This window comes from Polyodon spathula, chromosome 10 (genome assembly GCF_017654505.1).
Source record: "Polyodon spathula isolate WHYD16114869_AA chromosome 10, ASM1765450v1, whole genome shotgun sequence".
Lineage (NCBI taxonomy): Eukaryota > Metazoa > Chordata > Actinopteri > Acipenseriformes > Polyodontidae > Polyodon > Polyodon spathula.
In genome coordinates this window covers 34030874-34049561 of record NC_054543.1, presented here as the reverse complement: position 1 = coordinate 34049561, position 18688 = coordinate 34030874, and the positions used below count along the sequence as shown (strand labels likewise).

Below are 18688 nucleotides of genomic sequence, written 5' to 3'. Positions count from 1 at the left end.
CATTATAATATTACTTTCTAAAGTAAATATTTTACAATACTGTGCTTTGGACACCAAAGAAAATAATGTTTTGATGATTTTACTTAAAATTTACATTTTAAAATGACAGCCATCCCTAAGGTCTTAGTGAATTTTGGCTGTGTTATTTTCTGGTCCACAAATCTTTTAGTAAAGATGCCAAACAGCACAGCAGCTGAACAAATGTTAAAGCTAAAACTGCAAGTTAATTGAGTATATATAGTTCTAAAAAAAATAGGGTTGTTCTGTTCCTTCTTAAATATGCAGCATGTATTTCATGTCTCTCTGTCAGATTTTATATGTATTCCATCTTGTAAATTTTATGTATATCTTGGGAACCAGACAGAAAAATACAAAAAAAAAAAAAACAACAACAACAAAATCCATTGACCAACTTTTAAAGTTTTTATCCCCTGGATATATATATATATATATTCTTGAGACAGGACCATACATGTTTGGAAATCACACTCATAAAAATGATAGTGTAAAGTTAAATAAGAGGGGAACAGCACAGAAACACAAACCAGGGTTGAGGATGTGCTATTCTCAAAGGTGATATAGATGTCACAAAGTTTTAGCTAAGCAAGGACAATCCAAAAAAGAAAGACAATATAGTCACTGGGTCTTTTCCATTTCTACTGATATTACAGTAACTCATTTAAATGCCTTTTACCCTTCTACCACCTGCTTATTCCAGGTTTGTGAAGTCTATTCTGTTTCTACTGATATTCATTTCACTGTTATAAAATAGAATTCCATAACTTATCTGATTCAACTTTTTTGTAACTTTTATTCCATAGGTAGAGGATATAAGGTAAGCATATACTCATGGGCATATGGCCAGAGGGAAGGACAGGACGGGGGGGTGGGGGTGTTATTCTTTCAATAAATACAAATAAAGAATATTAAACTATTGAGCAATAAGTGCAATTTCTGAAAGGAATGAAAACATTTCAAAAGTATAAAACTAGCAAGAAACAACTTCTGTCTTTGCAGGTCTGAGCAGGTAAATTTTTGGTATGTTAAAAACTCCATAACTTGCTAACCAACCACAAGTTAAATCAATGTTTTATAATTGATGCATAGTCTTGGACTGATACATTTGCATTAGCATTTCTGTATATATCTATTCTGTGGAATTTGTATTAGCTGCAGCAATAGCATAACGATGCAGCAGTAAAGGAAATGTTATGACCTGCGCTTAATCTACATTTCCATTTACATGCTCTAGTTTTATGAAGTCTCCACTCCTCTAAAAAGTGGGACTAAATAGCAGAGCTCATTACATTTCTGAAATGTTTTTTTTTTAAATTAATGAATTAAAAAAAAATGGCCTGTTCATAGCAGAATTATTAAAATTGACTGGATACCAAATGATAAAAAAAAAAAAAAAGACGTTGCTTTTTTGTTCCCTTTCCAGGGCCAGAAAGGAGAACCAGGACAAGTCCCTTATGTAAGTATACTGTAAATAACAGTTTAGGTTTGTTTAATGGTTGAGCTTCCTCGTTTACAAATATGTTTAACACTTACAGTAATGTTGATTTTACACAAGGCTTTAATTTGGTAAGGGAGAGAGCGCCCCTGGCCTAGGCTCATGATAGTAAAAGAAAAACAACAAAAAAAGGTGGTGTGTGTAAAGACTAAGACAATGTGGCTCCTGGTATTTAAACTCCTGCTCTGATCAAATGAAATGCTGAACGTGTGCACAATAAGAAAGCAATACATTATTCAGTTAAATAAAGCACTGAATGAATTTAGTGTTGAAATAAGTGTTGAAATAAATCTGTTAAGTTAAACTATTGCATACACTCTAAGACCTTCATTAGCAATAATCTTGGATGCCCTAATGTTGTCTCAGATAAGCTAGTCCAAGATTAGTGCTGAATGGGGTTTGAGAAACCAGCCATAAGCAATAGTAAACTTAAAACTTGCCTTTTCTCTGTAAATGTATACAGTGTAGAATTCATTGACATGAAAGTGCAATATTGTTTTTAAACTAAACAAAGTTTTGGTGTAATACATATGAACACAAATGTTGTATACATTATTTATGTTTGGATATTTTATTTCACACACAGGTAATAGGTATAACAGGTCGCCCAGGCCCAATGGTAAGCACTATTTTATAATATATTCTGTATGTAATTTATAGTAATCTGAATAATTGTTTAATACAAGCATGAACCTATATACAGTACTGTATAGCGACTTGAACGTCTTTTAACCGGCTAAAAGATAATAAAAAAATGTCTATAATACAAAATGGAGGCTTTAATAATAATAAGAAGAATAAGAATAAGAATAAGAATATGGGTCCTAAATTCTTCCATTCAAAATAATAATATAAACCCTAGTCTACACTGATAGCAGCTGATAAGAAAACAGTTATGTACACTATAACATGAAAGTCCAAATAAGATTATTCTCCTTCTTGTTTACACTTTATGTGGTTGTAAATTAGTCCACAATGCCATCTATTTGCCAAATGCTTTCATTTAAATTTCTTGTTTAAAAAAAAAAAATGACAAGAGAACACATGGCCCCTGGTGGGCAGATGTATAACTACAGTCTTGTTCTCCCTAAAGAAGTATCACATCCATGACTTTATGGAAACTGTAACCAGGGGCTAACTTAAAACAGATAAACAATAAAATCAAATCAAATATGGTCCTTAAATTCTTTCATTCAAATTCAAAATCACTACTGAAGCGAGTTCACTTAACAGAGAACAATACAGTAATATGAGGGAAAGTGAAAGATTTATGAATTCAAGAAAAGGAAAATGTTTTTGAAAACATAGCTTTACAGTACATCTGCTTTTTGGTTTGACTGCTGCTGAATAAATCATTATAAATCTAATATCTAATTATTCATATATTTACTTGTTTACTATATAATAATAATAATATAGTACTAATAATAATAATAATAATAATAAAATAATAATATAATAATATAATAATAAATAATTGGTATGAACAATTATTTTGCTATAAACTTCTGTGTTTTATTGTCTTAGTGTACATAGTGGAGGCACGAGACCTATAGTGGTATAGGTATATGAAAGACCTGTGTATGATAAGGTTGACTGTGTATAATAAGGTTGCTAAAATAGCTAACCTACATTTTTTAAAACAAACTCTACCACCAGAAAAATAAGAAGCGACATAACCTTTGTAAGAAACATTTTTTTTAATTCTGTTTTGCAATGTATTCTCAACACTTGTCCTTCATTTGTTAAAAATAAACAATGCTTGTTATGTCAGCATATATTATAACAAATAATATACTTTATAATGCACAGTTGGATTATAATTATTATTATTATTATTATTATTATTATATTATTTATTATATTATTATTATTATTAGTAGTAGTAGTTGTAGCAGTACCATGTATTATTTAAAATATATATTTTTTAATATTATTTTTTACATTAATGTATTCATTTTTTTCTCTTAGGGCCCACCAGGTTCACAGGGACCCCGAGGTGAACAAGGATACAAAGGAAGGCCGGTATGCTTCAGAATATCACATTGATTTATTTCTTAGGTCACAGTACAGCTTATCCTTCCTGGCACTATAAATACAAGTTTTCATGGAACCATGTTGGCTGAATGATTAAAAGTGCAAAAAGATAATAAAGTTACTCAAAGAAATGTTTACAATCAGATACATTAAATATGTGTAAGTGTGAATCTAATACAGACATGCAACCACACAAATGTGTTGCGAAAAAAAAAACACATTGTTGTAACAGTGCTAGTAAAGTAAGAGCTTCATTATACTTTGGGTAACATTTACATGTAACTGTATTAATGCCAATAACAGCTGATCATCTAATGGACCTTAGCATGGATATCCTCAGATTGTTTCAAAATCGTTCATTAAATATGATGACATTCAATGGCTAGATAATGGCTAAACCAACATTTACCCTCACCGTGTTGGGGGGGGGTCCTGATACATTTCTGATCTTTTAAAAAGACATATGTTTGAATAGATATGTGTTACGGTGCATGATGGTGATATTATTAAATGAGGTTATAAAATCTTGGTTGAGTTCTGTGAACAAAAAAACTGTCACAGGTGAATTGAAGAATTCCACCCCTCAAGGGGTGTTGAGTGGTCCTGTGGAACATGCTGCATTATACCATTTGTATACTATTTGAGCAGTTAATACCCATTGATGCAACATTGCCTCATATGACCATTAAGGGGTTTTATTGCAGCTTTTTTTTTTTTTTTCACAGCCCATACCATCACATACCATACCATGTTAACTGGTAAACAAAATAAGAAGTTACAAAATATAGCCAAGTAAAGAAATAATTGGTAATACTTTCTTATACATATCATGAAAATGTTATTGTGCATTACATGATACAAGACAATTCTAAACCAATAAGAAAACATAGCCCTTTATATGATTAGTTCTTACTTAATGGCTTATGGTAATTAGATAGACAGTACAATGCACTGAGCAGTAAGCATTATTGACACATTTGGCAGGGATTATATTGGCTTGGCTTCATTAATTTAAAAATGACTTCTTTAGGGTCCTCGAGGTCCCCCTGGCTATGATGGTGAGCCTGGTGTTCCTGGGAGGCCTGGAGAACCTGGCCCCATTGGCCACCCCACACACTCTGGGGGGGTACGTATCTGATGTGCTTCATATTATCCTAATATGACTTAAACTGAAGCAGGTATTGACAATTTCTTATATAGTCTATACTCTGAATATTCACTCATGTTAGTTGAGACCTCTTTATAATAATTTTTAATTAATGACATGTATAAGATTGAGGAATTACAATGAACATACAAAACACCCTCAACCACAAGGTAGGTTTAAAGTATCGCAGCAGTTTATTACATAATAATCATAATGGTACATAGAGGAAAAGGTTTGTGAGGTAACAATTTAACATAGACATTGACATGGCACAAGTAAACACTCATCCCTTAAGTGTATATGTGTGTGTGTGTGTGTGTGTGTGTGTGTGTATTTCCCAATCAAGCATTTAACTTCAGTACAAGTGGAATCCTATTGCTTCCAAACATCCAGTATAGGTTCAACATTTCATTCTGACATAGTACATCAACTCTTCTGTCTCAGTCTCAGCCCAGGCTATGCAGATCTACCTGGCTACATGAAGACCTATACATTAACCCCACAACTGTCTTCCATTGTATTGGACAATGGATTGCCTCACCCTGCATTGCATGAATACATCATCTAATGATTACTTCCTTCAGCTGTCTCCAGTTGTCATTTCCTCCATAAATTTTGATTGGATGCTCTGATCTATTTATGATCCTGTAGATGCCTTTTGTGCTGGGTTCAGTTAAAGTCCACTGGCCAAAGGCTCAATATTCTTTCCTTTGTGCTGGGTGCTTGAATGTTGCTCCAGTCAATAGTTCACATATTGCCCTGCATACTGTGTGCTCAAGAATGAATCCAAAAGATTAGTTCAGATATGTACTTAAATCAGAAATAAGTCCAGAAATAAACGGTCAAACTGACTATGGTTAAATCCACTTCTCCCATCCACAATACAATACATTTTTTTCTAGAATTGCAAGTCCTCAAGCAATAATTTTACTATTTATACTGTAATATTTATGATATGTGCATTTAAACCATGGTACACCTAGGGTGTAAGCCAGTGTTATTGTGGCTCGATTAACATTGTACTTTAGGTGAAAATGTATACATTTCATGGAACAAATCGAAGAATCATCATCATCTGAAAAAAAATACACTTCCTGTTTTTTTAAATGAGCTTGAAATCTCATTACAAAATGTGTCAAAAAAAATCTGGCATTTCACAACAGTGTTCACTGTGTACATAGAATATTTTAATCTATTTATAAATTTGTTTATAAAACTACATTATAAATACAATATGTATAGTCAACATATACACACCTTCAGACTGTCGCTGATAAAAATACTGAAATCCCTTTAGCAAGAAGATCTCTTTGTGTAGCTTAATCAATAAAGCCTTTTACGATGTTCTTTAATATATGGAGCGCCATATGTTTAAAAAAAAAAAAAAACTTTTTTCCTGATTTATCTTAAATGTTTATTTTTTAATCAGATTTAAATTAAATCTTGTATTTGTGCTCAGATTTAAATGCAATCTTGTATTCTTCCTCATATTTATAAATACATATATATTTTTTTAAATGTGTATATTCAGATATGTTATAAATCAAATTGCAAGATTTAAGATTTAGCTAAATATTTAACTAAATCTTAAATCTCTTAACAAGATTTAACTCTTGAAATGTCTTGGCCAAATGACTTGTGGCTTTCAGAAATCTACAATTTTACAAACTAGGTGCATTTAAATTGTGAAAGTCTATGGTTAGTTTTGGCCTGTAGTCACTTCAACAATTGCATCAATATCATTGACCATGGCAGTCTCTGTATGAATCTTTACATTTCAAACGTTTTTATTTTTTTTTTATTTTTACATTTTTTTTAAATTTTGTTTTATTGAAACTAAAATGAATGTTATATTAATTTAATGTATTGTTTAGAACCAATTTTCACCTCAAATGATGGGAGGAGCTGATGAGAAATCAGGAGTCAGCGGCCAGCTCGGAATGGTGCCTGGATCAATGGTAATAGGAACCAAGAAACACAATTATTAGTTTATTTTTCAGTATCTTATTGCTTATACTCATCATTCTTATACTCATCATGAATTAAAATGTATGTTCCTCCTTTGTTTTAGGGTCCAGCAGGAGCAAGGGGGCCTCCAGGGGTTACAGGCCCACCTGTAAGTGTTTTATTATTCTACTAAATTTCAAATGTGGAACATTCAGGTGGGCTATCTATGATTAGCTGAGCGAATCAATAGTATGTTTTGGAACTCACAAGGATGGTTTTCATTTGTTCGTTTCACTGTTTGTTCAGTGAATACAGGACATAGTAATTTACTTTGTTCAAGGTACCGATGCCTCTAATGTGGCATTTATATAATTGGTGTTTATATGCAACTTTTTCTTCGTTCTGGAGTTATTTTTTTTATTATTACAAAGCATTTGCAGGTAATGTAATATTTTTCTTGCCTTTTTAGGGTCCTCCAGGTCCACAAGGTGCACCAGGAGAAGTTGGGGATCCAGGATCAATGGTATTTTTTTTTTATTTTTTGGTTTTTGGTTTTACTCTAGTCTCAAATAACATTATTTTTGAGAAAAAAAAAATGTAAAGACACTCTTTGAAAGTAGGTCTCTCTGAAAACTGAAGTACCAAAAACAAAAAATTACTTCCAGTGTAATAATCTTCAAGCTCACAGATGGACTCAGACACAAAGATGCTTACTTATGCTATCTTCATTTCTTTACTGAACACCCCCCCCCACTCCTTTACAGAGTACTTCTGTAGTAAGTATTTATATATAAAATAATGACTTGGATCACATTATTGAGGAGTTTGGTGATAAAACAAGTGATCAGGAGAGGATTTATCAGTATGCATATCTATAAATAGGTATGTCAAAAATACAGCGAAGAGGGGGTGGGGCTTGGTTGTAGATACAGTACTGAGTGTTCTTTTGAGAATCATTGACTTTTAAACCTGTTTTACTCTGAAAAAATATATTATAAACAATGCATGTGAAAATAAATTGGACCTGACGCTCCTGACAAGCACTAATTAAATGGACTGCAAAGGGTTAACCCTGCCTAACTTCAGGGCCGAAGTAGACTGTTTTGTACCAGGAAGAAGTTCAGGGGATTACTCTGCCCTGCAGGTAGAACTTGTTACCAACTAAACAACACAACAGGTAACAATCCAATTAAAATAGACACAGGTTCAAGTCCCGACTTAAAGATTAAGTCTCCTTGGTGCTCTTCGTGGCCTTATGGGGTATTTCCAGGCTGGAGAAACTGCTGCTGGTGACACATAAGTTTCTACATTATTTGACACAGTTTCTGCTGGATTTTCATGAGCAGGAGCAAAATCCTCCGTATCACTATCCTCTTCTGGAGAGACATCTTCTGTTGAAGGTTTGAAAAGTCACAGGTACTGGAAGGTTTAAAAGTAACAGGTGATCCACATGTACAGGAATAAGTCAATGTCCCACATGTACTTCATAACTCAAAGGTCCCCTTTTCTTCATCACCATGCCAGGAATCCAGACTTGGGATATCTGAAGTCACGAACTGTCTCCCCCGTTTGGAAACTCCAAACTAGATTGATCAACTTGTGATGCCCCCTCTGTTGTTGCAGTTGATGTTTTGCTATGGTATTGGACAAGTCCTACTTGAGTAATGCGAAACAGGAACAGGGTTGACGTTTTAGGAACAGTTCACCATGTGTTCGCTCTGTTACAGCCAACCTTTGAGTTATAGGTATTGACTGAGAACTTTGTTTCATCCAGGCTTTCTTGAATGTTTGTACAGCTCACTAGGCTGCAACATTTGATGCTAGATGGAATTTGAACTCTTGTAAAGAAACATGGGGACCATTGTCGACACTGTCTCCCATGGTAGTCCAAAAGATGAAAACAGATGTCTTAAAAGACTCACAGCCCTTTCTGTAGTTGTTACTTTGATGGGAAGCACTTCGATCAATTTGAAGTGGACATCGTTCACTACTATGAAATGATGTTTGTCCGCATCAGCATAGTCAACATAGATCTGCTCGCAAGGTGTGGGAGCCCAGGACCAAAGATGCAGAAGTGCAGTTGCAGGTTGATTTCACAACTGCACAAGTTCTGGCCACCAGAGATATCCCCAGGCCAGTGCCTTCATCCGAGAGATGCCAGGATGACTCTCATGTAAATCAAAAAGTAACCTCAGCATTCAGGCACCCCACAGAACACAGCCTTGATCTGTGGACAAAAGGTCCTTCTTGTCAAAAAAAGGTCGACGCATGAAGTTGGGCCAACCATTGAGGGTGAAATCCAAGACTTTTGAGAGGACTGGATCCCATCTTGTTTCCTGTGCTACATCCCTTGAAGCAGTGGGTAGCTCCTCAATGTATTAAAGTTGGAAAACTGCCTCATCGTCTTCCTTTTTTGTCACCTCCTTAAATGGCAGTCTCGACAGAGCATCCATATTTGAATGATCCTGAGAATGCCTGTATTCAATGTCATAGTCGTAGACAACAAAACCAGGGCCCATCACTGCATCCTTAGTGGTGCAAGTGTATTGCTGACTTTGGCCCCAGAATGGCCAGGAGAGGCTTGTGATCAGTTAGCAAGCCAAATTTCCAATCATACAAGTATTTATGAAACTTCTTAATCCTGAAAAGTATGCTCAAGGCTTCCTTCTCAATCTGAGCATAATTTCTTTCAGTCAGTGACAGGGTTTTTGAAGCAAAAGTGATTGGGTGTTCCTCATTTGATGGTAGCACATGAGAGATTTCTGCGCCCACACTATAGGGGATGTGTCACATGCCAATCTCAATGGTTTTGCTGGGTCATAGCGTGCTAGCGACTTGCTGTTTAGAAGTTTTTGCTTGCATGACTGTAATGCTTCTTCACACTGTGGTAACCAATTCCATTTCACCTCTGTTTGCAGAAAATTGTGTAGTGGTTGCAACAATATGGACAAGTTTGCCAGGAAACATCCATAATAGTTCAACAGGCCCAAGAATGATCTTAGCTCATTCATTCATTGAACGACACATTCATTGGCGCCAGTGCATTGACAATAGCTTCTACTTTGCTGTCAGTTGGGTATAGGCCCTGAGCATCAATCTGATAGCCCAAGTACTCATCAGAATATGGTAGAAATTTGGCTAGCTTCACTCTCACTCTGTACTGCTGCAGTCTCGACATGACCTTGTCCAGGATTGTCAGATGCTCTTCCACTGTTGGTGCTGTGACCAAGATATCGTACATAAAGCATACACAGTCCAACCTGTGCAGAATCTGGTCCATCATGTGCTGGAAAATTGCTGGTGCTGTAGACACTCCATAGGCCAAGAGACAATATCTGTAAAGTCCTTTGTGGGTGTTTACGGTGAGATATTTTTCGGACTCTGGTTCTGATTCCCACTGCTGATATGGAAAGCATAAGTTCAACTCACTAAAGAACCTTCCGCCTGCCAAAGTGGCAAACAAGTCCTCCATATTGGGTAATGGATATGTTTCTAGTTCTATACAATGATTCATTGTAACCTTGTAGTCCCCACAAAGTCTCACTGTTTTATCTTACTTGAAGAATTCTGCAGTGAGAATTGGCTTGGCCTTATAATTCCTTGAAAGTGAGTTGGGCATAATCCATGTCAACCAACTTGGCAGGTGCACTGACAGTCCTCTAGCAACAGTGAACTCAGGCATAATAACCATATCACCAGTGACAAATATCAACTTTTGCACCACTCCTTACATAAGGGAAAATTGGCAGGAGTCATATTGCCTTTTGGGTCATCACAATACGATCCTGCTAACATACCAGCACAGGCATAATTAACATTGTTTTTTGTCCTGTACCGTATTGTTTGGTCAACCTGAGTATGATGACACCATATTATATATATATATATATATATATATAATATATATTATATATATCTATAATATATATATATATATATATATATAGATATATAATATATATATATATCAGGAGACTACAAAATTTTAAATAAAATAAGGATACTGTACCTGACAAATAGCAGTTACCTGTTTAATAAATCCTCACACAACTACATTGAAACCTAATTCATTTTTATCTTGAAGATAAGATAGACATCATCTCATGTAACCTTTTTATGTTTTAGGGTCCAGTTGGTGCTAGGGGTCCTGAGGGTCCGTCTGGAAAACCAGGTGAAGATGTAAGTAGATGGTGGAACCAGATCACTTAGATGTGCAGCATGTTGAAGTGGGGAGGCAGCAGTTAGTTGTAAAAAAAAAATGTTATAACATATTGATAGAAGGTTTACAATCTGTCAGTTGTCAGATTGTAAACCCTGTATACATTTGTCATAACATATTTTTATAGTAATAAACATGGAATAAAAGTTTATAGAATACACATTACTAGTGTAACGGCTTCATTTCTGAGCTGTTAAGTGAAATCATGTTCGCCTGCAGGGGTAATGAACTTGCAAACGCAAGTCAAAAAGGAAGTTGGAAAGGCCAAGAGAGAAATCAAAATGAGCTTTGACAAGGGGCCTAAAACAAATTCCAAAAAGTTTTTCCAATATTACAACAGCAAAAGAACATTCAAGGAGGAAGTAAAATGTCTCAGAGATACAAATGGCAATATCATTGATGAAAAGAAAAATATAGCAAATATATTGAATTATTACTTTTCACAAGTTTTTACAAAGGATGATATGGACAACGTGCCCCACATGTCGACCTGTTCCTATCTAGTTTTAAATAACTTTAGCATAACAGAGGCAGAAGTGTTAAAGGGACTAGGAGCTCATAAAATAAACAAATCCCCTGGGCCGGATGAGATCCTCCCAATAGTACTCAAAGAAGAAAATGACTTATTTACAAGCCACTAACCAAGATCATGCAACTGTCTCTTGAGACATGGGTTATACCGACAGACTGGAAAATTGCAAACATAATAGGGATCCACAAAAAGGGGGACAAAACCGAACCAGGTAACTACAGACCAATAAGCCTGACTTTTATTATATGTAAACATATGGAAACTATAATAAGATCCAAAATGGAAAATTACCTATACGGCAGCAGTATCCTGGGAGACAGTCAGTATGGTGAATAAAAAGGGAGATCATGTCTAACCTGCTGGATTTCTTTTGAGGATGCAACATCAACAATGGATAATTGCAAAGCATATGACATTGTTTATTTAGATTTTCAGAAAGTTTTTGACAAAGTCCTGCATAAAAGATTAATTCTCAAACAGAACACAGTAGGGATGCAAGAAACTGCATGCACGTGGATTAGGGAGTGGTTAACATGTAGAAAACAGAAAGCACTGATTAGAGGAGAAACCTCAAAATGGAGCAAGGTAAACAGTGGCGTACCAGAGGGATCAGTATTATGCCCTCTGATCTTCCTAATCTACTTTAGTGACTTAGATTCTGGTATAGTGAGGAAACACCATCATTTAGAATGATCTGGGCAGACAGAAGGCAAATGACATTTAATATAGAAAAGTGTAAGGTACTGCATGCAGGCAATACAAATGTACATTATAAATATTGGAGATACTGAAATAGAAGAAGGAACCTATGAAAAAGATGTAGTAGTTTATGTTGACTCAGAAATGTCTTCATCTAGACGATGTTGGAAGCTATAAAAAAAGGCCAACAAAACTTTACAATGCATTAGTAATACCTCATCTAGAATATTGTGTTCAATTCTGAATGAAGATATATAAATACATTTTTTTTTACTGTTCCACTGTAGAGCGAGCAAGCATGCAAGGAGGGGGGAGATGCTTGTTATAGAAAATGTGCTTAACGCAATAATGCATTACAATTGGCAAATCTAAACAAAAAGTATTTTTTTTGCTGTCACCAAAGCAGATCATTGTCAGGATGTTGGGGAACATGTGGTCATGTGATGTGAGTGTAAAATGTCACATGATAGAGCATTTAGCCCGGGGCCAATTAGGGATGGGTGGTCACTCTACTCTGGTCAACACAGGTGGATACGCAACGGACTACTATGTGTGTGTGTGTGTGTGTGTGTGTGTGTGTGTGTATATATATATATATATATATATATATATATATATATATATATATATATACTGTATATATTTTGCTATTGTCTGTTATTATTGGCAATAACTAACTAATAGCGTTTAGATCCTGTATAACAAATATATAGATGCATTATTGATTGTTTTTGTTTATAACAGACATTGTTTGTAACACCTATTTTACAGTCACAGGTTATACATTGTGGCTGCTAATATGCTCTCCAAAATAGTAACAGTCATTATGTACTCGTTATGTGATGTGATACAGTGATATGTCCAACTTAAGCTGCAAACAATCTATAAAAGTATTGCCATTGTTATTAGCAACATCTTTGATTTCTAAAACAAATCTTGCCAAGGAGTTCTCATAATGCATGATTTTCATGATGTCATCTGTATTTCAGGGAGAACCTGGGAAGCCTGGTCAGCCAGGAGAAACTGGGTTTCCTGGATCTGCGGTAAAGTTGGATTAAGCCCTAGTGTTGCTGCTGTTTTTTTTACTTTTGGTGAACTATAACATGTGTAACATATGTTCACGAGTACATCTACATAATAAAAGAGCTTATCTAATATCACAGTTGTTCTGTAGGTACATGTACGACAGACCACTTTATATTCATGCAACATTTCTGTTTTAGGGTGGAAGAGGTTTTCCCGGGGCACCTGGTCTCGCAGGTATAAAGGGGCACAGGGTAAGTATCAATATTTTCCAATCAATATAGATCTGAACTTTCTATAAACCAGGCAACCTGAATAATACTAACCCGATTTTACTGCACACAAACATATACAGTATATTATATTCCTATACAAGCAAGTTAAGAACATGTTTTGGATATCTTATAATAGGTAACTGGTTTATTTAGAATGTGTATCAATACTTCTCCCTGTCCTGTGTAATCATATTCATATACATATAATATAATTTACTATTTCATAATTTCTCAGTAATGATCATTGAGCTGATCACTTCTTTGATTTTGTTCACAAGTCTTCTAACATGTCTGTAAAAAATTATTTACATACAACTAATTACACCATGTTTTGTGTTTTACAGGGACATCCTGGAACAATTGGCCCAAAAGGGGAGCGTGGAGCTGTTGGGTCAAAGGTACTGTTTTCATTTCACTTAATGTAATTTTACATTCAGAACTACATTGATATGCAATCGCTATGCCCAAATGCATTGTCCAGACTTAACAGATATTTTCTTACTGTTTAGGGTGAACCTGGCCCAGCTGGTCAAATGGGTCCAGTAGGTCCAGAGGTATGTATACAATTTACAATATTACAGAAATGGTAATATATAGAAATAGAAAATATATATATGCCATGCCTTATTAATATTACTTTAACTCACTGTTTTTGGCATAGGCAGCAGTACTGGAAAGAAAGAAATAATTTAAATTAACTCATTAATGTCATTGTACTGTAGTAATACTATTTTTAGGGGTGTGGTGGATTCAGAAACAAAGCTAAAATAGGCATGGAAAATCATTGTGGGCAGGGACAAAAAACATGTGTAAAAAAAAATGTGTTTCTGACCAATAGTACATGTTTTAAATGACTTCTGGTTTTAGCCCAGTTTGCTTTCCACGTGACCATGCCCACTTCCAACCGACCCTGCCCACATAAACCGTGACCACACTTTTTTTCATATTCTACTGACTCAAACTATTTTTATAGTTAACTATTTGTAGAACTTGAAGTGTATTTGTGTATGTGATTCCAAAATTGCAATACAATCTTATTTTCATTGCAATAAAATTGTATTATTTATGTAAAATGTGTACATTTTATACCCAGTGTTACATGGAAAACAAATGTTAGCTCTTTTGATTTGATACAGTTGTATGTCAAATAATTCACAAGCTGCATTTCTTATTAATTTCATACTGTTTAGGGTCCAAGAGGAATTCCAGGAGAGAGAGGACGGTTTGGACCATCAGGAGCCACAGTAAGAATGTTGTTTCGTTTTTCCCTTAAAAACTAATGTAATCCATTGAATCAATTTTACAGTTGTTCAAGCATTCATAGATCACAGTTGAAAGCTATGTGACCCTTCTGTGGTGCACAATTGAGGCCATTGTCAAGATCGACCATCTTAGATATTAATTCTTATTTGGGCTTCCAGTTCTTATTTGGTCTCTGCAGAGTTTCTGTGATACACTTCTAATTGTATTGTTCTACACTGAAACCCAGTGCTTTAGCTGCTAAATACCTCACCATAAACATAAAGAATACGTATGGACACAATTCTTCCCTGCAAAAACATGTGGGGATGTGGCCACAGGTGTATTTAAAGGGTGATCACGGGTGTTAGCGGAGGTAGTGATGAAGATGAAGGAGCGATGCAGTGCTGTTGTGATGTAATGTAAATAAATGTGTGTGAGTGCTTAACTGCAATGTTTCTGGTCTCTGAGTCTCCTTGCCGATACCAGCCACGTCACAAGGACAAATAAACATATCATAAATATATAAACCATCAATTGTTGACATTTACATGTAAGTCTATATCAGCAGAGAAAGCCAGTTCACTGTTCTGATGCTGACCAGCAGTTTCCATTACACAGAAATGTATGCCAGTCATCTCATGTTCAGAGAAGAAATTTTTCACCAGTCTAATTTACAATGATATATCAAGAAAATACTGGATTATCATTGACAAAGTAGTTTACCTTATGCCGTAGATACTGGAGGTTTAAAAAAGGTGATTATCATGCAATTTCTACAGATGTATTACAAATCAAGATTGAACATGTTCCATGTTTGAGTTTGGGCCTTGATCAGAATGCATAATGAGATGTCCCAAATTACACATCCCTGTTATTATTTTGGAGACCTACAGTACCAAAATTTGATCTGTACTGTGTCTCCAGGGTCATGCATTTTACATGCATTGTTTGGGTTAAATAAATATTACATTATGGTGTATTATATTAATACCATTATAATTAAGCATCTTACAGAGTTTCTGTGATACACATCTAATTGTAACTAATACACCTCAAATTGGCTTTGTAGCTACTCTGTAACAGATGTATCTACAAAATAAAATAAAAATGGAAGTAGTCATTGTACTATAATCATTCATTATGTGTATGTGCAATGTAGTTATCGACATTAATGTTTGTGTTTGTAACTGCTGGTGTTATTACAGTTTAATTATAAAGATTTTACCACAAACATGGTATGATACAAATACAAATAACAAAGGTAGGTCTAAGCATACAATGACCAGAACTAGTCTGATAGAAATACAAATATAACATGTTGCATTAAGTAAAAATTATGGATTTATAAAACATTTAAAAAGCAAACAGTTATTTTTATTAATGTATTTATCTTTTGCTCAGGGTAGACGTGGTTCTCAAGGAAACGTTGGTAAAACAGGTCCCATGGTAAGAACACTTATATTTAGAACTTTTAAAATATATAGAGACTTCATCCACCGAAGAAGTCTGAAGTGGAAGCGGGTGAAGAACATCTTTTATGGTCATTACTTTTGCTTTAGCATTTTTCTTGGATAAGATTATATTTATACTCTATATTTAATATTACAAGTCTAACACTTTTGTTAAATTGTGAGAAGGGTTTTAAATTAAATCATTATTTAGAAAGAACAAGTTTATATTATAGAAATAAACTATTTTATTTGTGAGAGTGCATAAAGGTTTTTGCTTTTTATTTCCTGAATGATAAATGTATACTACTGTACTTTGTTTTCTACATAATTCAGGTAAACAAGCACCTTTTTTAAGTGTGTGCATACAATGTTGATTTCTAGTTCAAACATTTGGGCATTGCTAAATGTTCTGACAACACGTCTGTCCTTTAAGGGTTCTGTTGGTATAAGTGGCCCCCCAGGTTTCCCAGGTCCTCCAGGAACAAAGGTAAACAATGTCTTCCCTTTACTAGTTATTATAAATTGAGGATTTTTGTCTGGCTTGGTTATCTTTGTTTGAAACAAATAACACAATCTCACTGCTACTTCCTGATTGTACCGGTATGTATTAGTCATAGATTCTGATCTTATAGAAAAATAAATAAACAAAACAAAAAAGTAGTGTGTTGGTAGTAAAAGAACACATTAGGAGGTGTTGATCATGTTTTAGGTCCCCCCTCTGTATGTACACTGCTACTGCTACTGTTAATGCTCTTCATGCCCTGCTCCAATCAGTTTGTCTAGCTTTTGCTTGGAACAGTATTCATCTTCTCCAGCATTATTTTATTTAAATGTTGTTAATCTCTAACAATTGCATTTAAATATACATTTTAATTGTTCCTAACTGAAATTCAGAACACTACACTAACATTTGATTGAGATTGCGAAGGAACACAATTTAGATACAACAAAATGGAGTCATCAAAAAGATTAACAATGGTTGGTTTTGCATTTTGGTCGATGGCTTCATTGCAAAGCAGTGAGTTACCACTAAAATAGTTTCCATCTAATTGGGGGTATTATTTAATGTAAACATATAATACAGTAGTTTGTGTTTTAAAGCATTACCAACAAGGAAAGATATAAATGAGTGAACAAAGAGGAAATAATTTATGCAGAGCTCAAACAATGCATTCCATAGTTCATTCAACATCCCAACTGTATGCTAAGTTGAATGGAAATCCTCTGCTATATAGGATCTGTATAAGGAATTTAATAAGGAAACTGCACAAATCCAGGCCAGTGGCTTTACATGTGTTAAGCTTTTCCGTTAAAACTGTGACAACCAAAACACTTTCACAATTTGAATTTGTTTCTAATGCCAGCCCATCCTGATAGAATACAGACTATGTGGTTACTATTTTATTAGAATGTTATCTGTTTGAAAGCTTGAAGATATTTGTGTCCCATTTTTATATAGGGTGGACCTGGGGCTACTGGAGTTCGAGGACCTGCAGGGCCTCAAGGCCCTCGGGGTGAAACAGGACGTCAAGGCAACATTGGAACTTCTGGTCTACAAGTATGCATTGATAGTTTTTTTTTTTTCTTTGAATTTTTTGTTTTATTGTTTGTTTGTTTTTTTTAATGAAAACTACTTTTATTTCTTGTTTAATTCTGGTTACTTTTTGTATTTACAAGATACTTTTCTCAACTTGTAGGGTCCTGCTGGGACAGATGCTGGCCCTGGTGCTAAAGGTCCAGTGGTAAGAAAAGAAACAAGCAAATATGTATTAAAAAGATTATTATTTGATGTATTAATGTGGAAATGGTCACAAATCCATCTTTATAGCAGTATAATTCTAATGGAAATGTTTTTAGAATGCTCTACATTAGTGGTAGATTGGTTTAATATCGGTCTGATGTACGCACACAGGCACATGATGTTTAATTAGGCTCCCCCAAATGTTTGAATTATGTTTTGGAGAATAAAAAACAGCCATAGTTTAATAAAAAGTAAACGTAAATAGATTGTACATGTTGTTGTTGGGTTTTTTTTTTTTGGTAGATAGGGGCAATTATTATTATTAATGATTTTTATTATTGATCTAGGGGAGCGTGGGTGTCCCAGGTCCACATGGCCCTCCTGGTCCACTAGGATCACCTGGACCTGAGGGGAGTAGCGGGCCACCGGGCATCAAAGGCCAACCAGTATGTATTCTTATTTTCTCTTTCTGTTTGTTACAAATGTACATATTCAGTATAGAAATACATAGTATGCAGTGTACTAGGTATATTGCTCTGGATGCCGTGGTGGGTAGGACTGATCCATGTTGGAAAATGCTTGTTTGATACATTTTTTTATTTTTTTTAAAGTCACATTTGCTTTTTTCAATGACATTTTTCTTACCTAAATTTGTGAACTTCACTTAACAATGTGTACATTGTGCTTTTCACAGTTTGCACCTAACCACAATTTTGAAAAAAGCAAAATTGTGGTCGAATACCCAAATAGGCAATTAGTCATAGTCATAACATATTTTTTTTGTACTGTTGTGATTTAACTGGGCAAATATTGAAAGGTTCAGGTCAGTTTGATATCAAGCATGCTGAGGACAGCCAAACTA

The 18688-nt window shown here is 34.7% G+C and overlaps 1 protein-coding gene across 1 annotated transcript in view; it reads left to right on the top strand.

The window, feature by feature from the left end:
- LOC121322169 (collagen alpha-2(V) chain-like) overlaps positions 1-18688 on the top strand; it is a 61586-nt gene that overhangs the window by 21949 nt on the left and 20949 nt on the right. Inside the window, 19 exon segments of the mRNA XM_041261742.1 lie at positions 822-835; positions 1442-1474; positions 2100-2132; positions 3485-3538; positions 4581-4676; positions 6572-6655; positions 6769-6813; positions 7114-7167; positions 10770-10823; positions 13084-13137; positions 13318-13371; positions 13737-13790; positions 13902-13946; positions 14583-14636; positions 16036-16080; positions 16519-16572; positions 17545-17643; positions 17783-17827; positions 18174-18272. Of these exon segments, the coding sequence (XP_041117676.1) occupies positions 822-835; positions 1442-1474; positions 2100-2132; positions 3485-3538; positions 4581-4676; positions 6572-6655; positions 6769-6813; positions 7114-7167; positions 10770-10823; positions 13084-13137; positions 13318-13371; positions 13737-13790; positions 13902-13946; positions 14583-14636; positions 16036-16080; positions 16519-16572; positions 17545-17643; positions 17783-17827; positions 18174-18272 (1070 nt within the window).